Below are 24799 nucleotides of genomic sequence, written 5' to 3'. Positions count from 1 at the left end.
AATAAATAAATAAATAAATAAATAAATCAAAAGAAAAAAAAATAGGAAGGTCAAAATGACTTTGTTTTATTAAAAAAAAAAAAAAATGAAAATGTGCTGGAATTGGATAGTAGTGATGATTGTAAAACTTTGTGAATACAGTAAAAACCACTGAATTTTACACTTTAAAAGGGTGAATATTATGATATATAAATATTATATTTCTCAATAAAAAAAGAAAAAAAAATACAACCATTAAAGAATTGAGACATGACTTGGCCAAGTCTCCAATTGTGCCAAAAGCAAAATCTAGCTGGCATGGTGGTTTATACCTGTAATCCCAACACTTTCGGAGGCCACAGCAGGCAGATCACTTAAGCCCAGGAGTTCAAGACCAGCCTGGGCAACATGACAAAACCCCGTCTCCACAAAAAAAAAAAAAAAAAAAAAAAATTAGCTGGACGTGGTGGCATGTGTCTGTAGTCCCAGCTACTCAGGAGGCTGAGGTTGGGGGGGTGTCTTGAGCCCAGGGACTTTATAGTCCCCAGTTCCACTTAGCACATCTTGTAATCATACTTCCTCATTATTAAGATGCCAGAAACTGTAAGATGAAACACCGATTTAGGAATAAATAACTTTTAAGCAAAAAAAAAAAACAAAAAAGTATACTATTTCAGTAACCAACAAAATCGTATATTAATCCATATAGTTCCATACCATAATCTTGTTTTGGAATCACAATTAACATGTAAGTATACACTTTCATATCTGAGTTGAAGGCTGTTCTGTTCTAAATCACTTTTGGCCATAATAGTTCTATACATCCTCATGGTGACATATTACACACCACTCTCCTTAGAGCCTGTGCTATTCATCTTCACTTTTATAACACTTTTTTTTTTTTTTTTTTTTTTTTTTTGAGGCGGAGTCTCGCTCTGCCGCCCAGGCTGGAGTGCAGTGGCGCGATCTCGGCTCACTGCAAGCTCCGCCTCCCGGGTTCACGCCATTCTCCTGCCTCAGCCTCTCTGAGTAGCTGGGACTACAGGCGCCCGCCACCACGCCCGGCTAATTTTTTGTATTTTTGGTAGAGACGGGGTTTCACCGTGGTCTCGATCTCCTGACCTCGTGATGCGCCCGCCTCGGCCTCCCAAAGTGCTGGGATTACAAGCGTGAGCCACCGCACCCAGCCTATAACACTTTTAGGACCAACAGCATGACACTAAGGTTGAAAATTCTGGAGTTTACCTGTATTTCACATCTGATTATTGCTTTTTCTTTCTTTGAATTATGCCATTCTGGAAGTTAGTTAACTTTGCTTGAATGTCTATGGGAAGGCATTGGCAGGTGGAAGTTTGCAGGCTCAGTGGCAACTTTTCAAAATGCAAAAATCAGTCATAACAACCTCTTCTTGCTTTAAAATTCTGTACCTTAGTCTCAGAAAAGCATCATCTTCCACTGTCTTTTATTACATTGTCAGGAAACCTTTGGCAAATATTTAAAGTTAAGATTTAGATTAAAATTACAAATTTACAAGAGAAAAACAACCCCATTAAAAAGTGGGCAAAGGACATGAACAGAAACTTCACAAAAGAAGACAAACATGTGGCCAACAAGCATATGAAAAAAAGCTCAATATCACTGATCATTACAGAAATGCAAATCAAAACCACAATGAGATACCATTTCACACCAGTCAGAATGGCTATTATTGAAAAGTCAAAAAATAATACATGCTGGTGAGGTTGCAGAGAAAAGGGAACACTTATACACTGTTGATGGGAGTGTAAATGAGTTTAACCATTGTGGAAAGCAGTATGGCAATTTCTCAAAGTGCTAAAAGCAGAACTACCATTCAACCCAGCAATCTCATTACTGAGTATATACCCAGACGAGTAGAAATCATTCTACCATAAAAACACATGCACATGAATGTTCACTACAGTACTATTAACAATAGCAAAGACATGGAATCAACCTAAATGCCCATCAATGACAGATTGGATAAAGAAAATGTGGCACATATACAACATGGAGTACTATGCAGCCAAAAAAAGAACGAGATCATGTCTTTTGTAGGAACATGGATGGAGATGGAGGCTATTATCCTTAGCAAACTAATACAGAAACAGAAATCCAAATACTACATGTTCTAACTTATAAGTGGGAACTAAATTATAAAAGCTTATGAACACAAATAAAGAAACAACAGACAGTGCGGTCTACTTGAGCGGGGAGTGTGGGAGAAGGGAGAGGAGCAGAAAAGATTAACTATTGAGTACTGGGCTTAATACCTGGGTGATGAAATAATATGTATAACAAACCCCCTTGACAAATGTTTATGTATATAACAAACCTTCCCACATACCCCCAAGCTTAAAATAAAAGTTTTTTAAAAAAGATTTAGGTTAAAATTAAACAGTGTAACAGTATGTGGAGCTACGAATATAACTAATTCAACTGAGGTGGCAAACAGATGAATAGACATATGATATGTATAGCTAATTTTGTACACACCCAGGCAATGATAGTCACCAATAAATATCTCTACATGGTGGCTGGAAAGTTTCTACTGACATCAATTATAACATAGACTTCAGAAAAATTAAAATATAAAAAAGATTCATCTGAAAATTGAGAAAATAAAATACATTTACAACTCGAACTTTCTTTTTTTAGTTCCTTAATCTCTGTCACCCTTAAACTATAGGCTCTGCGATCAAGATATGTGATAATGGTGCTACTCCTTAAACAATGAATGCAAAAAAGTTATTTCCTCATTAATGAACTTACAGGGAATACTAGATATATAATCAACCATTAATGTAAAAGGACCGAGAAAAATGTGTAATGTATAATGCAGAGAGTTTATAGGAAGAGCATAAATAATATGTACATCACTCCACAGACAAAAAATCTGGAAATCTCTTCAAAGATGGAAAAAACTTAAAACTTATCGAACTTCGAATTCCTAATTTTTCCTTTATGTACACTTATAGGTAATTGTATTAAGAGAAAGATAAGGAAGACAGAAAAGACAATGACGAATATTCCCTTTCTGGAACTATTTCATTAAAGTTTGTCCCACAATTTAAAAAAATCTGTTTGACCTAAAAAATGGGGAAAAAACCATCCAGCCCTTTTCACTTAGTGGACTCATGGCATAGGTGAGTGGCTGAAACAACCATGTAATAAGTAACCTTAAAGAAATGTGTTATATTTAGGCACCATTATACACTTTTGGTGGTAGTATAAATTACTACAATCATTTTGGAAAGCAATTTGGCAATATATAGTGCGATCTTTAAAAATATATATACCCTTTGACTAGAGTCCGGTTTCTCAAAATCTATTCCAAAGACATCCTATGAAACATGCACAGAGGCTGTCTTCCAAGTATTACCTATTGTAGTGAAAAATGGAAAGCCTCATTTGTCTAACAATAGGTAAACGATTTAAAAATTATTGTACATCCATAAGACACAGAGTATTATAAAATTATTTAAAAATATTTACCAAGAATGCTTTTTAACTTTTTTCCTTTCCTGATATTTTTAAAATTTTAAAGTAATATATACTCATGGTAAAAGAAAATTCAAAAAACGTAAACAAAAACCAGAAATCCTCTCAATTCTCTTATACAGTATTCTATCCCCAACTCCCAAAGGTAACTATACTGTTAAATTCTGTGTGTGTGTGCATGTGTGTGTGTGTGTATGTATGTGTTAAGCTTCTAGAAATTTTTTGGGCATACACATACAAACTTATCTAACAAGCATTTATCTATAGATGGGTAATTTTTTGCTTTGTTTTTAATATAAGTATAGCAATTCTAAACATGTTGTTTTTCATTTTGCTTCTTACACTTATATTCTGACAACTGTTCCACAGCAGCACATATTGGTTTACCTTATTCACAAAAATGAACATTTAAATATGTATCAGGCTTTAGATTGATAGATATTTAGGTAGTTTAGATTTTTCTGCTTACCAATAATGCAATAATGAACACATTTGAATACATTTCTTTATGTACTAGTGTTACTATGTCAGTTCCTAAAAGTAGAATTTCAATATTTTAGATAATGAAAGTTATAAACAAATCATCCACCAAAAATATCACACTGATATCATCCTTCCTACCTCTTCAAACTATTCTAAACACTGAATATTACCAACTTTTAAAGATTTACCAATCTGGAAGATAAGTATTTTAATCTGTGTATCTACAAACATGAGTAAAATTAAACCACTGTTCCACTGCATGGTTCATCTTTTTCTTTTTTGTTTTTGAGATGGAGTCTCACTCTGTCGCCCAGGCTGGAGTGCAATGGCAAGATCTCAGCTCACTGCAACCTCCACCTCCCAGGTTCAAGCAATTCTCTTGACTCAGCCTCCCAAGTAGCTGGGATTACAGGCACCTGCCACCACACCCGGCTAATTTTTGCATTTTTAGTAGAGATGGGGTTTCAACATGTTGGCCAGGCTGGTCTTCAACTCCTGACCTCAGGTGATCCACCCGCCTTGGCCTCCCAAAGTGCAGGGATTACAGGCGTGAGCCACCGTGCCCGGTCGGTTCATCTCTTTCTTATAGGCTTATAAGAGTCGTGATACAGTGAGGAAATTTGCTCTATGCAACATATTGTAAACATTTTATTTACTTTTTATTTTTTGAGATGGAGTCTTGTTCTGTTGCCCAGGCTAGAGTGCAGTGACATGATCTCAGCTCACTGAAACCACTGCCTTCCGGGTTCAAGCGATTCTCCTGCCTCAGCCTCCCAAGTAGCTGGGACTACAGGTGGGCACCATCATACCCAGCTAATTTTTCTGTATTTTTAGTAGAGATGGGGTTTCACCATGTTAGCCAGGCTGGTCTCGAACTCCTGACCTCAGGCAATCTGCCCGCCTCGGCCTCCCAAAGTGCTGGGATTGCAGGCGTGACCCACCATGCTTGGCCTACATTTTGCAGTTTGTTGTCTTTTAACAGTGTTAATGTTTTTTAGTTTAGTTTTGTTTTTTACTGTCTAGCAAATTTCTCTATTCTTCTGATTAGGGTTCCTCAATTTTATATATGCTTCAATTTCAAATATAAAAATAATACATATGTATTTTACTACTCCTTTTATCATTACTTTATTTTTTTTTTTTTGAGACAGAGTTTTGCTCTTGTTGCCCAGGCTGGAGAGCAATGGCACGATCTCGGCTCACCGCAACCTCCACCTCCCAGGTTCAAGCAATTCTCCTGCCTCTGCCTCCCGAGCAGCTGGGATTACAGGCACATGCCACTACGCCCAACTAATTTTTGTATTTTTAGTAGAGACAGGGTTTCACCATGTTAGCTAGGCTGGTCTTAAACACCTGACCTCAGGTGATCCACCCACCTTGGCCTCCCAAAGTGCTGGAATTACAGGCGTGAGCCACTGTGCCTGGCCAGTGGCAGCAATTTTTAAGACATAGTTTAATTACAGTTGAACGGCTATAGATTGCCAATGATAAGAGCCACAAGTCTGAAACCCAGGAGCTCTCTACAATCTAATTTTGATGTTATGACTGTTTTCTATAGATTTACTATACAAAATTAGCCTCAATTTTTTAATCTACAAAATAGAGATTAACTATTAATTGCAGCCATGAAAAATGATATTCTTATTAGAAACTCGTAGGGCATTTATAAATTGACAAATGGCTACCATATAGAAAAAAACTGCTTAGGTTAATTTATGAACATACTATGTTTGGAAAAAACAAATGTGAGTAATGAGTGATTAATATCTCTTGATATTGTATATTGACAATTTTCAAATATAAGGATATGACCCACAGGGAAATGACAGAGTGACCCCAAAGAAAAAGCAGAGACCCAGGAGAAAGTTAGCTAAAGGTTACACGAAACAGGAAAATCTGGCCCTGTATTGCAATCTTTCTTTTAATTCCTCACTTTTAATCGCTTTCTCCCAGCCTTGAAGAGCGACTTATTAGTGATGAAAATAGTAAATCTCGGCCAGGCGCGGTGGCTCACGCTTGTAATCCCAGCACTTTGGGAGGCCGAGGCAGGTGGATCACGAGGTCAGGAGATCGAGACCACGGTGAAACCCTGTCTCTACTAAAAATACAAAAATTAGCCGGGAGTGGTGGCAGGCACCTGTAGTCCCAGCTACTCGGAGAGGCTGAGGCAGGAGAATGGCATGAACCCAGGAGGCGGAGCTTGCAGTGAGCCAAGATTGTGCCACTGCACTCCAGCCTGGGCGACAGAGCAAGACTCCGTCTCAAAAAAAAGGAAAATAGTAAATCTTAGGGGAGCATGCAGTTGGTCACTGTGGCACCCTGAAGACCTTAGTTTTAGAGGAAGAAAAACTGAGGAGCTAAGAGCCCCAAGAAGGTCATAAATGGGTACAATAAATATTTCTAGAGATGTGGAATAACAAAGTAAAACTTATACTTACAAATTGAGATTCACGAGCTTTAGGAAACATTTTGGCAACATTGAGACCATCAATGACAATATCAAAAGGAGGACAAGATTTTATGAAGTTCTCAAATCTCTTAAGCTCCTAATAAAGAAAAGTCAGACAAAACATTAATAAGAACACAGTAAGGACTTTATTATAAACACACTGCAGTGACCTTTATTATTGTTTTGATAATTCAAAATATTTATCCCTTAAAAATACACACACACACACACACACACACACACACACACACACACACACAGATATTCTAAAAATGAAATCTGAAAAAGCCAGTCTAATGGATGCAACTGCATACAATTATCCAATACACTTTATAATCTCATAGTGCTTTATACTTCACAAAGCACTTTCATATGTAATTTCATTTGATCTGCAGCTGGCCTATCTAGACTTCTAAATTAACCCACATGATAGTTATGAAAAGAATGAACTGGCGGTTCCAAGACGGCCAAATAGGAACAGCTCCAGTCCACAGCTCCCAGCATGAGCGATGCAGAAGACCCGTGATTTCTGCACTTCCAACTGAGCTTTGAAGAGAGTAGTGGTTCTCCCAGCACGGAGTTTGAGATCTGAGAACGGACAGACTGCCTCCTCAAGTGGGTCCCTGATGCCCGAGTAGCCTAACTGGAAGGCACCCCCCAGTAGGGGCAGACTGACGCCTCACATGGCCGGGTACCCCTCTGAGACGAAGCTTCCAGAGGAACAATCAGGCAGCAACATTGGCTATTCATCAATATTCGCTGTTCTGCAGCCTCTGCTGCTGATACCCAGGCAAACAGGGTCTGGAGTGGACCTCCAGCACAGACCTGCAGCTGAGGGTCCTGACTGTTAAAAGGAAAATTAATAAACAGAAAGGACATCCACACCAAAACCCCATCTGTACATCACTATCATCAAAGACCAAAGGTAGATAAAACCATAACGATGGGGAAAAAACAGAGCAGAAAAGCTGAAAATTCTAAAAATCAGAGCACCTCTCCCCCTCCAAAGGAACGCAGCTCCTCGCCAGCAATGGAACAAAGCTTTGACAATGACTTTGACGAGTTGAGAGAAGAAGCCTTCAGATGATCAAACTTCTCCAAGCTAAAGAAGGAAGTTCGAACCCATTGCAAAGAAGCTAAAAACCTTGAAAAAAAGATTAGGCGAATGGCTAACTAGAATAATCAGTGTAGAGAAGTCCTTAAAGGACCTGATGGAGCTGAAAACCATAGCACGAGAACTACGTGATGAATGCACAAGCTTTAGTAACCGATTCAATCAACTGGAAGAAAGGGTATCAGTGATGGAAGATGAAATGAATGAAATGAAGCAAGAAGAGAAGTTTAGAGAAAAAAGAGGAAAAAGAAACGAACAAAGCCTCCAAGAAATATGGGACTATGTGAAATGACCAAATCTACGTCTGATTGGTGTACCTGAAAGTGACAGGGAGAACGGAACCAAGTTGGAAAACACTCTGCAGGATATTATCCAAGAGAACTTCCCCAACCTAGCAAGGCAGGCCAACATTCAAATTCAGGAAATACAGAGAACGCCACAAAGATGCTCCTCAAGAAGAGCAACTCCAAGACACATAATTGTCAGATTCACCAAAGTTGAAATGAAGGAAAAAATATTAAGGGTAGCTAGAGAGAAAGGTCAGGTTACCCACAAAGGGAAGCCCATCAGACAAACAGTGGATCTTTCAGCAAAAACTCTACAAGCCAGAAGAGAGTGGGGGCCAATATTCAACATTGTTAAAGAAAAGAATTCTCAACCCAGAATTTCCTATCCAGCCAAACTAAGCTTCATAAGTGAAGGAGAAATAAAATCCTTTACAGACAAGCAAATGCTGAGAGATTTTGTCACCACCAGGCCTGCCCTAAAAGAGCTTCTGAAGGAAGCACTAAACATGGAAAGGAACAACCAGTACCAGCCACTGCAAAAACATGCCAAAACGTAAAGACCGTCAATGCTAGGAAGAAAATGCATCAACTAATGAGCAAAATAACCAGCTAACATCACAATGACAGGATCAAATTCACACATGACAATATTAACCTTAAATGTAAATGGGCTAAATGCTCCAATTAAAAGACACAGTCTGGCAAACTGGATAAAGAGTCAAGACCCATCAGTGTGCTGTATTCAGGAGACCCATCTCATGTGCAGAGACACACATAGACTCAAAATAAAGGGATGGAGGAAGATCTACCAAGCAAATGGAAAACAAAAAAAGGTAGACATTGCAATCCTAGTCTCTGATAAAACCGATGTTAAACCAACAAAGATCAAAAGAGACGAAGAAGGCCATTACATAATGGTAAGTAAAGGGATCAATTCAACAAGAAGAGCTAACTATCCTAAATATATATGCACCCAATACAGGAGCACCCAGATTCATAAAGCAAGTCCTTAGAGACTTACAAAGAGACTTAGACACCCACACAATAATAATGGGAGACTTTAACACCCCACTGTCAACATTACACAGATCAATGAGACAGAAAGTTAACAAGGATATCCAGGCATTGAACTTAGCTCTGCACCAAGCAGACCTAATAAACATATACAGAACTCTCCACCCCAAATCAACAGAGTTTACATTCTTCTCAGCACCACATCACACTTATTCCAAAATTGACCACATAGTTGGAAGTAAAGCACTCCTCAGCAAATGTAAAAGAACAGAAATTATAACAAACTGTCTCTCAGACCACAGTGCAATCAAACTAGAACTCAGGATTAAGAAACTCACTCAAAACCGCTCAACTACATGGAAACTGAACAACCTGCTCCTGAATGACTACTGGGTACATAACAAAATGAAGGCAGAAATAAAGATGTACTTTGAAACCAATGAGAACAAAGACACAACATACCAGAATCTCTGGGACACATTCAAAGCAGTGTGTAGAGGGAAATTTATAGCACTAAATGCCCACAAGAGAAAGCAGGAAAGATCTAAAATTGACACCCTAACATCACAATTTAAAGAACTAGAGAAGCAAGAGCAAACACATCCAAAAGCTAGCAGAAGGCAAGAAATAACTAAGATCAGAGCAGAACTGAAGGAGATAGAGACACAAAAAACCGTTCAAAAAAATCAATGAGGCCGGGCGCTGTGGCTCACGCTTGTAATCCCAGCACTTTGGGAGGCCGAGGCGGGCGGATCACGAGGTCAGGAGATCAAGACCACAGTGAAACCCCGTCTCTACTAAAAATACAAAAAATTAGCCGGGCGTGGTGGCGGGCGCCTGTAGTCCCAGCTACTCGGAGGCTGAGGCAGGAGAATGGCGTGAACCCGGGAGGCGGAGCTTGCAGTGAGCCGAGATTGCGCCACTGCAGAAAGTCAACAAAATTGATAGCCGTAGAAAGATAAAAAAGAGGAAGAATCAATAGACACAATAAAAATTATAAGGATATCACCACCGACCATCAGAGAATACTATAAACATCTCTATGCAAATAAACTAGAAAATCTAGAAGACATGGATAAATTCCTGGACACATACACCCTCTCAAGACTAAACCAGGAAGAAGTCTGAATAGACCAATAACAGGCTCTGAAATTGAGGCAATAATTAATAGCTTACAAACCAAAAAAAGTCCAGGACCAGATGGATTCACAGCCGAATTCTACCAGAGGTACAAGGAGGAGCTGGTACCATTTCTTCTGAAACTATCCCAATTAATAGAAGAAGAGGGAATCCTCCATAACTCATTTTATGAGGCCAACATCACCCTGATACCAAAGTCTGACAGAGACACAACAAAAAAAGAGAATTTTAGACCAATATCCCTGATGAACATGAAAGCAAAAATCCCTAATAAAATACTGGCAAACCGAATCCAGCAGCACATCAAAAAGCTTATCCACCATGATCAAGTGGGCTTCATCCCTGGGATGCAAGGCTGGTTCAACATACGCAAATCAATAAATGTAATCCAGCATATAAACAGAACCAAAGACAAAACCACATGATTATCTCAACAGATGCAGAAAAGGCCTTTGACAAAATTCAACAGCCCTTCATGCTAAAAACTCTCAATAAATTAGGTATTGATGGGACATATCTCAAAATAATAAGAGCTATTTATGACAAACCCACAGCCAATATCATATTGAATGGGCAAAAACTGGAAGCATTCCCTTTGAAAACTGGCACAAGACAGGGATGCCCTCTCTCACCACTCCTATTCAACATAGTGTTGGAAGTTCTGGCCAGGGCAATCAGGCAGGAGAAAGAAATAAAGGGTATTCAATTAGGAAAAGAAGTCAAATTGTCCCTGTTTGCAGATGACATGATTGTATATTTAGAAAACCCCATTGTCTCAGCCCAAAATCTCCTTAAGCTGACAAGCAACTTCAGCAAAGTCTCAGGATACAAAATCAATGTGCAAAAATCACAAGCATTCTTATACACCAATAACAGACAAACAGAGAGCCAAATCATGAGTGAACTCCCATTCACAATTGCTACTAAGAGAATAAAATACCTAAGAATCCAACTTACAAGGGATGTGAAGGACCTCTTCAAGGAGAACTACAAACCACTGCTCAACAAAATAAAAAAGGACACAAACAAATGGAAGAACATTCCATGCTCATGGATAGGAAGAATCAATATCGTGAAAATGGCCATACTGCCCAAGGTAATTTATGGATTCAACACCATCCCCATCAAGCTACCAATGACTTTCTTCACAGAATTGGAAAAAACTAAAGTTCTTATGGAACCAAAAAGGAGCCCGCATTGCCAAGACAATCCTAAGCCAAAAGAACAAAGCTGGAGGCATCATGCTACCTGACTTCAAACTATACTACAAGGCTACAGTAACCAAAACAGCATGGTACTGGTACCAAAACAGAGATATAGACCAATGGAACAGAACAGAGCCCTCAGAAATAATACCACGCATCTACAACCATCTGATCTTTGACAAACCTGACGAAAACAAGAAATGGGGAAAGGATTCCGTATTTAATAAATGGTGCTGGGAAAACTGGCTAGCCATATGTAGAAAGCTGAAACTGGATCCCTTCCTTACACCTTATACAAAAATTAATTCAAGATGGTTTAAAGACTTACATGTTAGACCTAAAACCATAAAAACCCTAGAAGAAAACCTAGGCAATACCATTCAGGACATAGGCGTGGGCAAGGACTTCATGTCTAAAACACCAAAAGCAATGGCAACAAAAGCCAAAATTGACAAATGGGATCTCATTAAACTAAAGAGCTCTACCATCAGAGTGAACAGGCAACCTGTAGAATGGGAGAGAATTTTTGCAATCTACTCATCTGACAAAGGGCTAATATCTAGAATCTACAAAGAACTCAAACAAATTTACAAGAAAAAAACAAACAACCCCATCAAAAAGTGGGTGAAGGATATGAACAGACACTTCTCAAAAGAAGACATTTATGCAGCCAACAGACACATGAAAAAATGCTCATCATCACTGGCCATCAGAGAAATGCAAATCAAAATCACAATGAGATACCATCTCACACCAGTTAGAATGGCCACCATTAAAAAGTCAGGAAACAACAGGTGCTGGAGAGGATGTGGAGAAATAGGAACACTTTTACACTGTTGGTGGGACTGTAAACTAGTTCAACCATTGTGGAAGACAGTGTGGCGATTCCTCAGGGATCTCGAACTAGAAATACCATTTGACCCAGCCATCCCAAAGGATTATAAATCATGCTGCTATAAAGACACATGCACACGTATGTTTATTGCGGCACTGTTCACAATAGCAAAGACTTGGAACCAACCCAAATGTCCATCAATGATAGACTGGATTAAGAAAATGTGGCACATACACACCATGGAATCCTATGCAGCCATAAAAAAGGATGAGTTCATATCCTTTGTAGGGACATGGATGAAGCTAGAAACCAGCATTCTGAGCAAACTACTGCAAGGACAGAAAACCAAACACCACATGTTCTCACTCATAGGTGGGAATTGAACAACGAGAACACTTGGACACAGGAAGGGGAACATCACACATTGGGGCCTGTCGTGCGGGCAGCGGGGGGATAGCACTAGGAGATATACGTAATGTAAATGACGAGTTAACGGGTGCAGCACACCAACATGGCACATGTATACAAACCTGCACGTTGTGAACATGTACCCTAGAACTTAAAGTATAATAAAAAAAAAAAAAAGAAAAAAGAAGAATGAACTGTCAAAATCTCTAAGTCCTGTTCTGTAAGCCAAGGAGAAGTGAACCTTAGATATGCCACTCTACCAGTACAACTGTGCTGAAAGAACAAGGCTGTAAAACATATAAGTCCTCTTTTGCCAATAAGAGGCTTTTATTTACTTATGGCTGTTTTGGAGAGGTAAAGATTCAGCCAATCATTAATTCAACAAATATTTGCTGAACACCTACTATATGCCTAGCAGTTTACCAAAGGGACAAACAAAACAAAACAGAACAAAAAAACCCCAACTTAATGGGGCTTAGTGGGAGGATGCACAAAATAAACCAAGTAAATAAGTAAATAATATTAAATGTGAGAATGCTATGGAGAAAAAAAAGAGGGGAGGGAGTTCCACCTCTGGCAATGATGGAATAGTTTGTATTGGATTACTAGATAATAATATAAATTCTAGATAAATACCCAACTATTCGAAAGTACCAAAGAATGAGCAAAAGCAGGCAGAAACTGGAGGGGACATGACATTTGAAAGGTTTGGTAGTTTTAAAATCTGTCTGAAAATTAGTTGACACTCCCCTCTCAAAAGGTTGTGTCTAATACCCTATGCTTGAATATGGGCTCTCCTTTGTGACTGCCTCAATGAATGAGATGTGGCAGAAGTGACATTATGTGATTTCTGAGGCTAGGAAATAAAAGATAATACAGCTTTCATCTGGCTCTCACTGTCAGGATGCTTGCTCTTGGAAACCAGCCATCCTGAGAATGCCCAAGTAGACGTTACATGTAAGTGTTCCATCTGACAGTCCAACGGAGTCCCAGCCAACAGCCAGCTAGCATCAATCACCACACCGATGAGATTGAGGGGGATTTCAAGATGACCCCTAGCCCCTATTTGATTACAACAATAGGAGACCCAAGCAAGAAGCATCAGCTGAGTCTTATTAACCCCTAGAAACATGAGAGAGAACAACAATAATAATAGTAATCAATTATTGTGTTTTTTTAAAGCCACTATATTTGGGAAAATAAAGGAAACAAAAGAAGAGAATTATACCAGGTAAAATCTGTCTAGGTCAGAGGGCAATCTCCAGACAGTATGGCCAGCAGGAACAGCTGGAAATCAAGCAGAAAGCTGCAGAACTTACTGGTTTGAGGAAACAGAAGACAGAGTTTGGGGCAACCAGAGGCTGGAAAATGACGGGGAATCCTAGAAAGGATAAAACCACAAAATTTACACATAAATCTCCTCAAATCCTTGGGTAAAACATGATCTGCACATGCTTGGAGAAGATTCCAAGAAGCCCAGCAAAAAAGCAACAGCTGAAAGACTTGAAAGACCTAAGCAGAGATCTCAGCTGCTACCCACTGCAAGGGAGACAGTTTGGAGTCTAAGTCTAAAGAAGTTTAACAGCCTGCTAAATTAGCAAAAAATCAATAATTTCTAGACAAACATAGGTAATCTCTAAAGCCTCTGCAATGTGTCATTCACAATGTCTGATACACAATTAAAAATTAATAAACATAAAAAGAAATACAAAAATGTGATCCACAGTCAAGAAAAAAGGGATTCAAAATAAACTAATCTGGGCTGGGCACAGTGGCTCAAGCCTGTAATCCCAGCACTTTGGGAGGCTCAGGTGGGTGGATCACTTGATGTCAGGAGTTCAAGACCAGCCTGGCCAACATGGTGAAGCCTCAACTCCACTAAAAATACAAAAATCGTCCAGGCATGGTGATGCATGCCTGTAATCCCAGCTACTCAGGAGGCTAAGGCAAGAGAATTGCTTGATTTTGGGAAGTGAAGGTTGCAGTGAGCCAAGATCACGCCACTGCACTCCAGCCTGGGCAACAGAGAGAAACTCCATCTCCAAAAAAAAAAATGAAACTGGCTGGGTGCAGTGGCTCACACCTGTAATCCCAGCACTTTGGGAGGCAGAGGCAGGTGGATCACGAGGTCAAGAGATCAAGACCATCCTGGCCAACATGGTGAAACCTCGTCTCTACTAAAAATAAAAAAATTAGCTTAAAAATAAAAATTAGCTGGGCATGGTGGCACACACCTGTAGTCTCAGCTACTCAGGAGGCTGAGGCAGGAGAATCGCTTGAACCCGGGAGGCGAAGGTTGCAGTGAGCTGAGATCATGCAACTGCACTCCAGCCTGGTGACAGAGTGAGACTCTGTCTCAAAAAAAGAAAGAAAGAAACCAATCCAAAGTGTAGATGCCTGAGTTAGCAGACAAGAGCTATAAAGTAACTATTGCAAATACAATCAAGAATTCTGCCTGTAATCCCAGTACTTTGGGAGGCTGAGGCAGGTGCCTCACCTGAGGTCAGGAGTTCGAGACCAGCCTGGCCTTCATGGTGAAACTCTGTCTCTACTAAAAATACAAAAATTAGCCAAGTGTGGCGGTGCACACCTGTAATCCCAGCTACTTGGGAGGCTGAGGGAGGAGAATCACCTGAACCTGGGAGGCAAAGGTTGCAGTGAGCCAAGATTATACCACTGTACTCCAGCCTGGGCAACAGAGTGAAACTCTATCTCAAAAAAAAAAAAAAATTTTTAAGTAAATATAGTCATAATTAATGCAAAGAAAGAAAATCTCCACAGAGACTGTAAACTAGAAAAATTAACAAAATGAACATTATAGAATCAAAAAGCACAAATGTGAAATAAAATATTCATAGGGTGGATTTAACAGCAGATTGGAGATGGCAGAAGAAACAGTCAGTGAACATGAAAGACAGAGCAACAAAAAATTATACAATTTAATGAAAACAAAACGATGAATCAGGTCTCAGTAACCTGTGGTACAATATCAAACAGATTAACGTGTAATTACAGTCTAGAAAGAGAGGATAGAAAGGACAGAGTAATAAAAAGTATTTGAATGGCCAAAACATCCCCAAAGTTGGTGAAATACATAACTTACCCAAGAAGCAGAGCAAACTCAAAGCAGAATAAATACAAAGAAAACCATAAGTAAAACTATAACTAGGCATATCATAGTAAAACTGATGGAAATCAAAAATAGAAAAATCTTAAAAGCAGTCAAAAAAAAGGATACATTACATAAAAAGGAATAATGATACAAATGACAGTTTAGTTCTCATCAGACACAATGGGGCCAGAGAACATCTTTAAAAGGATGACAGACGACAAATAAAATAACAACAACAAAAAACTGCTTTCAGTCCACAATTCTGTATCTAGTAAAATATCCTCCAAAAATTGAGGCCAAAAAAAATTAAGGTGAAATAAAGATATATTCAGGTAAATGAAAACAGATAATTCATCACCAGCAAGCCTGCAACATAAGGAATGCTAAAGCTGGCCAGTGCCATGGCTCATGCCTGTAATCCCAGCATTTTGAGAGGCCCAGGTAGGAGGATCACTTGAGGTCAGGAATTCAAGACCAGCCTGGGCAACACAGCAAGATACTGTCTCTACAAAAAAGAAAGAAGGCTGGGTGCGATGGCTCATGCTTGTAAACCCAGCACCTTGGGAGGCCAAGGTGGGTGGATCACCTGAGGTCGGGAGTTCAAGACCAGCCTGACCAACATGGAGAAACCCCGTCTCTACTAAAAATACAAAATTAGCTGGGTGTGGTGGCACATGCCTGTAATCCCAGCTACTCGGGAGTCTGAGGCAGGAGAATTGCTTGAACCTGGGAGGCAGAGGTTGCAGTGAGCCGAGATTGCGCCATTACACTCCAACCTGGGCAACAAAAAAAAAAGAAAAAAGAAAAAGAAAAGAAAGAAAGAAATGCTAAAGCAATTTCTTCAGGCTGAAGGGAAATAATATCAGATGAAAACCTAGACTTGGAAGAAATGAAAAAATACCAAAAATAAAATGGTAAAGATGTGGGTATTTATAAAAAAGAATATACTTTTTATTCTTTTAATTTCTTTAAAAGACATATGACTACTTAAAGCAAAAATTATCATAGCACTACATTTTGGGGCTTAAAACATATACAGATGTAATATATGTTTTAAGCTACAATAAAACAATAGCACAAAGACCAGGAAGTGGAAAATGGAATTATATTGCTAAAATGTTCTTATATTTCACGTGAAATGGTTCAATATAAACTCTAAGTAGACTGAATTAAGGATTCAGATTGTAAAGCCCAAATCATACATTTAAAAAATAATGTAGATCTGTAGGCCAGAGTTGATAAAATTTTTTAAAAGTTTAAAAAAAGTAAAAAGATATAGATAAAAGCCAATAGATGAATTAAATGACAAATTAAAAGAAATTGGATTAACCCAAAAGGAGACATGAAAGGAGAAACAGAAGAACAAAAAGCAGGCAGGATAAATAGAAGACAAATAGCAAAATAAAATGTTTAAATCCAACCTTATAAAAAATGCTATCTATAATAGATATACTTATCTTTAATACAGAATAAGTGGAAAGTGAAAAGTAGGGAAAAATATGTATCATGCATCAATAAGCTTAAGAAATTTGGAATGGTGACACTAATGTTAGACAAAACAGACTTGAAGAAAAGGAATACTACAAAAAGAAGGGACGTTTCATAATGATGACAGGATCAATACATCAAAGTCATATCATAAATAAGAATAGAGCTTCAAGATGTGGATAAAGGAAAAGCTGACAGAACAAAGGAGGAATAGGTAAATCTACAATTACAGATGGAGATTTCAACACTCTTCTCTGCATAATTGATTGAACAAGTAGATAAAAATCAGTAAGGACTTAGAAGACAAATCTATATCTGTAGGACACTATGCCCCACAATAGCAGACTACGTATTCCTTTTCAAGTGCACAAGGAACATCTACCAAGACAGACCACAAGCTAGGCCACTGATATGGTTTGGCTTTGTGTCCCCATCCAAATCTCACCTTCAATTGTAATCCCCAGGTGTCGAAGGGAAGACCTGGTAAAAAGTGATTAGATTATGGGGGTGGTTTCTTCCATGCTGTTCTCGTGATAGTGAGTGAATTCTCACGAGATCTGAAGGTTTTATAAACAGTAGTTTTTCCTGTGCTCTCACATACTCTCTTGCCTGCTGCCGTGTAAGACATGACTGCTTCCCCTTCCGCCATCATTGTAAGTTTCCTAAGGCCTCCCCAGCCATGCAGAACCTTGAGTCAATTAAACCTCTTTTCTTTGTAAATTTATCCAGGCTCAGGCAGTTCTTTATAGCAGTGTGAGAATAGACTAACCATAAAATAAGTTTCAATACATTTCAAAATGCTGGGATCTTAAAGAGTATAGTTGCTGATACACACATACACACACACACACACACACACACACACACACACACACACACTTAAACAAAAAACCACTAGCAGTAAAATATCTATAAAAGCCCCAAGTATTCCTAAATACACTTCTCAATAACCCAAGGGTCAAAAAAAAATTACAAAGGGAATTAGGAAATATTTTGAACTAAGTGATAATAAAAATTACATATCAAAATTCATGGGATGCAGTATACTACTACTTAGCAAGAAATACATAGCTTTAAATACTTATATTAAAAAAATAGAAAGGTCATAAAACATTGACCTAAGTTTTCAACTTAAAAAGGTAGAAAAAGAAGAGCAAATTAAATTTCAAAGAAAGTAGAATAATAATAAGCAGAAATCAAAGAAATAGGAAAAGCTAATAAGGCAAAAAGTTGAAAAAAAAATGAATGAACTTCAATCTCTATTACACATCACACACACAAAATATTTCTAAATAGTTAATAAACTAAAAGCCAAAACTATGAAAATTCTAGAAGAAAACAGGAAAATTCTTAGCAACATCAGAATAGGCATAAATTTCTTGGGCAAAGTCATCACTAATAGTCACATACGGGGGCCCTTGATACAATGCCCTTGAAAAGGTTACAAGATAATTTTTGTAACATTCTTGCCAAAAATACCAACATGAATCTTATCATAAGGAAATATCAGATAAACCCAAATTGAGAGACATGTTACAAAATAATAGGCCTATGCTTTTTTATTATTTTTTTTTAAGTTGAGGTCTAAGAAAGACAAAGAAAACTGAGATTAAAAGAAACCAAAGAAATGCGACAACTAAACCCAATGTGTGGTCATAGTTTGGATCTAGAGGAAGGAAAAGCTTGTTATGGACATTATTGGGACAAGTGACAAAACCTGAGTATCAACTCATGATTAGATAATCTTATTATATCAATGTTACAAAGATGAAGAACTCCCTTTGGTCCAATAACTATTATAAAATACTTAACATCATTACTCTTTAGGAAAATGCAAATTTAAAACCATAGCAAGATATCATTATACGCCCCCTAGAATGGCCGAAATTAAAAAGACTGACCGATAACAAGTATGTGGAGCAACTGGAATTTCCAAACATTGCTGGTGGGAATGCAGGATAGTACAACCACTTTGGAAAATAATTCAGCAGTTTCTTACAAAGTTAAGCATGTATTTATCATATAACTGAGCAGTCCCACTTATGAGTATTCACAGAAGAAATATGAAAATACACACCCACACAAAGACTTACATGTGAATGTTAACAGTGGCTTTATTCCTAATTGCCAAAAACTGAAAACAATTCAAGTGTCTATTAAATAATGAATGAATGGGGGAAAAATGTGTTAAAGCCAGTTGCTTTAATACTCCCTTTCTTCGAATCCTTAGAAAATATTATCTGGAGGCCGGGCGCGGTGGCTCACGCTTGTAATCCCAGCACTTTGGGAGGCCGAGGCGGGCGGATCACGAGGTCAGGAGATCGAGACCAAGGTGAAACCCCGTCTCTACTAAAAATACAAAAAAAATTAGCCGGGCGTGGTGGCGGGCGCCTGTAGTCCCAGCTACTCGGAGAGGCTCAGGCAGGAGAATTGCTTGAACCCGGGAGACGGAGCTTGCAGTGAGCCGAGATTGCGCCACTGCACTCCAGCCTGGGCCACAGAGTGAGACTCCGTCTCAAAAAAAAAAAAAAAGAAAATATTATCTGGTATCTGCAGCACGTGGATATAGTTAACATGTGACGATCACTGCTTTTTATGTAAAGTTTTGAGTATGCATTATTGTTTTCCACTTATTTCTTCTTATTTGCTAGAGTAGGACATTAAGTGAGAAAGGTGTCTGTGAATTCGGTATTAAAGCAACTGGCTTTAGTCACAGTAGATGTGGAAAAACAGGGGAATACCAGCTCTTTTGGTTGGAAGCAGTGCTCTTAACATGGGAACAACAATAAAAAATCCATCTCTGTATCTAAGTACTTCCTGTGCATTCTTTAAACCATGGAAGCCAAATAGATCCTAAATAAGAACATTAACATGACTGCCTTAATGTAGCTAGGGGAAAATGAAGCCACATGGCTAAAAAGTATCATTGTAACCTAACAGCTAACATGGAGGCTACAGAAATTTTAAACTGGCAACAGTACTGTAAACTAAAGAGAAGAGAAGTTTGGGAGAGTTCTCCTAACCAAATGACCAATGGTAATCAATGGTAATTTATTGAGACCAACTATCTTAGTGCATTTCTCCAGCTTTGGAGACAAAAAAGAGTAGAAGTGACTCAAAGTAAAGCAGAAAAAATACTTTAACTCAATTTTAGGAAAAAGGGCTGCATTAAACAGAAAAAACAGTGATGGTCTCCTTACCACATGTCAAACATCTCTCAAGCAAGTTTACTTTACCACTCAATCCAGGTGGTCCATTAGCTGTTTTCTTCTATCCTAATAAAATAATTAACCTTCAAGGCAGGACAGTTAGGTGAATACAACATCTTTGGACACTTTATCATCTAAAGAGAAGTGGTATAAGCAGGTAACAGGACTGAATGCAAGACAAGACAAGTACATGACACCAAGGAATAATCTTTCATAAGCTGTTATTCTTCAGAGAAGAATTATAAACGGCATCTGACTTGATAAGCCAGAGTGGAAAAATGCCCCATCTTCATGCAGCTTACCAGATAAACTGGATTAATATCCTGATGAGTCTAGATCCAAAAGGTGGAAACTGCCAGCATCCGAAGGGACAATGAAGGGGCAAGTATACTCTGCCCATCTACCTAATGGCATATGCTGAGCATTAATGGATCTTTTTTCTCAAGGATAATTCAACAGGGTGAAAAAGTCCATCACAGGCCAATGAAAGATACGTTAGGAGCTTTGCCTTAAAGATTCAGATAGGCCGGGCACAATGGCTCACACCTGTAATCCCAGCACTTTGGGAGGCCGAGGTGGGCAGATCACAAGGTCAAGAGATCAAGACCATCCTGCTCAACATGGTGAAACCCTGTCTCTACTAAAAATACCAAAAAAATTAGCTGGGCGTGGTGGCACGCGCCTGTAGTCCCAGCTACTCGGGAGGCTGAGGCAGGAGAATCGCTTGAATCTAGGAGGCAGAGGTTGCAGTGAGCCGAGATTGCACCACTGCACTCCAGCCTGGCGACAGAGCGAGACTCCATCTCAAAAAAAAAAAAAAAAAAAAATTCAGATAAAAGCATGTTCTGAAACTCAAATACAATTTAGAAGACCTCTGCCTGGATCCCTCAAAGAAGAGGACAAATTCGGTTGCATCTGTGAAGAAAGAGCAATAAGCTTTAAGGAGAGAACAGCAAGAGATGCAAAGAGATCCAAAAATAAAATAGAAATGAAAAAAAATGCAACAGCAAAATTTAAATATGCTTTGAAAGCAGTAAAGATTAGAACTAGAAAAAGAATGTTAAGAGAAAGAACATTATAGATATGAGGGACAGAGAACAGAGATCCAACTTTTAAGCCTCAGAAGGGTGTTCTCAAGGAATAAATCAAAACAAAAAGGAGAAGAATCTTTTTTTTTTTTTTTTAAATAAAACTTCCCCAAGATTGAAAAATACCTACTTTTTGGCTGGGTACACTGGCTCATGCCTGTAATCCCAGCACTTTGGGAGGGTGAGGTGGGTGGATCCATTGAGGCCAGGAGTTCAAGACCATCCTGGCCAACAGGGTGAAACCTTGTCTCTACAAAAAATACAAAAATTAGCTGGGCGTAGTGGCAGGTGCCTGTAATCCCAACTATTCAGGAGGCTGAGGCAGGAGAATTGCTTGAACCCAGGAGGCGGAGGTTGCAGTGAACCAAGATCATGCCACTGCACTCCAGCCTGGGCAACAGAGCAAGACTCTGTCTCCAAAAAAAACCTTACGTTTAAAGGACACATGACATGAGATTCCGGAAAACAATGAAAAAAATCACCTAATCATCTCCTCACAAAATGTTTAATTGTGAGGTTAAAGAAAAAAATCCTACACACTTCCAAGTCAAATAAATAATACCATAAACTTACATAGTGCTTTCCATGTGCCATGTAGATCACAATGCCATCAAGAAACAAAAATTCTAAGTGCTTTACATATACTAACTTTCTTTTTTGAGACGGAGTCTCGCTCTGTCGCCCAGGCTGGAATGCAGTGGCGCAATCTCGGCTCACTGCAAGCTCCGCCTCCTGGATTCACGCCATTCTCCTGCCTCAGCCTCCCGCGTAGCTGGGACTACAGGCGCCCGCCACCACGCCCGGCTAATTTTTTGTTATTTTTTAGTAGAGACGGGGTTTCACTGTGTTAGCCAGGATGGTCTCGATCTCCTGACCTTGTGATCCGCCCGCCTCGGCCTCCCAAAGTGCTGGGATTACAGGCGTGAGCCACCACGCCCGGCCTACATATACTAACTTTCTTATTGCTGTAACAATGGTATGAGGTAGATATTATCATTTTTCCCACTTAACAGATTAGGAGAATAAAGCATAGAGAAGTCAAGCCAATCACTTAACTAGTAAATGGTGAACTTGGGGTTCAAAACCCAGAAGTTCATTCTCTTGTACTATCCCTCAGAGCAACAAAAATCAAGCTGGACCCCAGCTACTCAGGAGGCTGAGGCAGGAAGATTGCTGGAGCCCAGGAGTTCCAGGTCACCCTGGGCAACATAGTAAGACCCCATCTCAAAACTAAGAAATTCAAGCTAGAAATCCCAAAAGCCAGAAGACATCAAAACAACTATGTTTAAGGATCATGGGGTAGTTTACACATGGGGCCTAAACCTCTTGGCACATGCACTGTAATAGTATTTCCTTCTTCCTATACAGTACATTTTAATAGTGTGGCCTGTATTCTTAAGCAAGGTGTGCCAATCAAGACTGCTGCCCTTCCCTGCCAGGTACCTGCAAACAATGGGAGAGAAAATTTGCAAACGTCCTTCATGAGTTTTTTGGCTGGGAAATCCTACTTTCTTTGATGTGGTCTCCCTATTTTATTTAAGGAGATACATCACTCCCACTCCCCTACTCCCTCCCCAAAAGAGACTAATAAGGACTAATGGAATTTCACCTGGATATGTCTAATGAAGGATTTTTCTTTTTTCCTTATTTTTATTTATTTTAGTATTTCAACTTTTATTTCAGATACAGGGGATCCATGTGGAGGTTCGTTACATGGGTATACTGTACCTAGGTAGTGAACACAGTACCCAGTAGGTAGCTTTTCAACCCATACCCCACCCCCTCTAGCAGTCTGCAGTGTCTGTTGTTCCCATGTTTATGTCCATGTATGCTCAATGTTTAGCTCCCATTTATAAGTAAGAACTTGCAGTATCTGCTTTTCTCTTACTGAATTAATTTGCTTAGGATTATGGCGTCCATCCATGTTGCTGCAAAGGACATGACTTTGTTCTTTTTTATGGTTGCATAGCATTCCATGGTGTATAGTACCACATTTTCTTTATCCAGTCCACCACTGATTGGCACTAGGTTGATTCCACGTCTTTGCTATTGTGAGTAGCGCAGCAATGCACATATGAGTGGATGTGTCTTTTTGGTATAATGATCCATTTCCCTTTGGGTATACACCCAGCAGTGGATTCCTAAGTTAAATGGTTGCTCTGTTTTAAGTTATTTGAGAAATCTCCAAGCTGCTTTCCACAGTGGCTGAACTAATTTACATCCCATCAACAGTGTATAAGCATTCCCTTTTCTCTGCAGCCTCATACTAGTACAAAAACAGACATATAGACCAATGGAACAGAATGGAAAACTCAGAAATAAAGCTGCACACTCACATACACCTGATTTTCGACAAGGCCAACAAAAACAAGCAATGGGGAAAGGAATTCCTATTCAATAAATGGTGCTCAGATAATTGGCTAGTTATACGTAGCAGAATGAAACTGGACCCTTACCTTTTACCACATATCAAAATTAACTCAAGATGGATTAAAGATTTAAATGTAAACCCTCAAACTATAAAAATCCTAGAAGAAAACCTAGGAAATACCCTTCTTGACATCAGCCTTGGCAAAGAATTTTTGGTTAAGTCCCCAAGAGCAATTGCAACAAAAACAAAAATTGACAAGTGGGACCTAATTAATTAACTAATTAAACTAAAGAGCCTCTGTACAGCAAAAGAAACTATTAAAGTAAACAGACAACTTACGGAATAGGAGAAAATATTTACAAACTGCATCCAACAATGGTCTAATATCCAGAATCTATAAGGAACTTAATTCAACAAGCAAAAAACAAATAACCCCATTAAAAAACAGGCAAAAGACATGAACAGACACTTCTCAAAAGAAGGCATACAAGTGGCTAATAAACATATGAAAAAATGCTCAATATCACTAATCATCAGAGAAATGCAAATTAAAAGCACACTGAGATGCCATCTCAAACCAGTTAGAATGGCTATGATTAAAACATCAAATAATAAGGTGTTTTTTTAACTGCAGGTCACAACACCTTACTAGGTCATGAGATCAATTTAATACAGTTGCAACCAGTATTTCAGGGAGAAATAAACAGAACTAAAATAGAGTGCAACAAATATAGCAAGAGTACATAATTTTTTTATGCAAAAATGTTTTTCATTTATAAAAGTGTTATTACATAAAATGTACATTGTATCTGTGTTGTGTTAAAAAACGCTTAAAAGGCACTGGTAATAGGACTCTATCACATATATAAAACATGATTTTGCCCCAGGGAACATTACTAATACATTTTATCAGAGTCCTATAATATTTACCTCTGGAAAGCTTATTAAAGAAAGTGCCAGAACCCAAGTTATAAAAATTAGCTCTAATAGATATTATATATATCATAAAACTACAATAATCAAAATAGTGTCATACTGTTAGGTATGCAGATTAGTGAATCAGAACAGAAAGTCCAAAAAGAGACCTAAATATTTATA

At 38.7% G+C, this 24799-nt stretch overlaps 1 protein-coding gene across 3 annotated transcripts in view; it reads right to left on the bottom strand.

The window, feature by feature from the left end:
* Positions 1-24799, bottom strand: part of PRORP (protein only RNase P catalytic subunit) — a 152242-nt gene that overhangs the window by 97056 nt on the left and 30387 nt on the right. For all 3 annotated transcript variants that reach the window (XM_032179475.2, XM_032179474.2, XM_058429601.1), the window contains exon 5: positions 6420-6527. In XM_032179475.2, coding sequence (XP_032035366.1) covers positions 6420-6527 — 108 coding nt within the window. The remainder of the gene's footprint in view (positions 1-6419; positions 6528-24799) is intronic.

The sequence above is a fragment of the Hylobates moloch genome, unplaced genomic scaffold (genome assembly GCF_009828535.3).
Source record: "Hylobates moloch isolate HMO894 unplaced genomic scaffold, HMol_V3 SCAFFOLD_16, whole genome shotgun sequence".
NCBI classification, from domain to species: Eukaryota; Metazoa; Chordata; class Mammalia; order Primates; family Hylobatidae; genus Hylobates; species Hylobates moloch.
The sequence above is the reverse complement of the archived record's forward strand: the minus strand, read 5'-3'. Positions and strand labels throughout refer to the sequence as shown.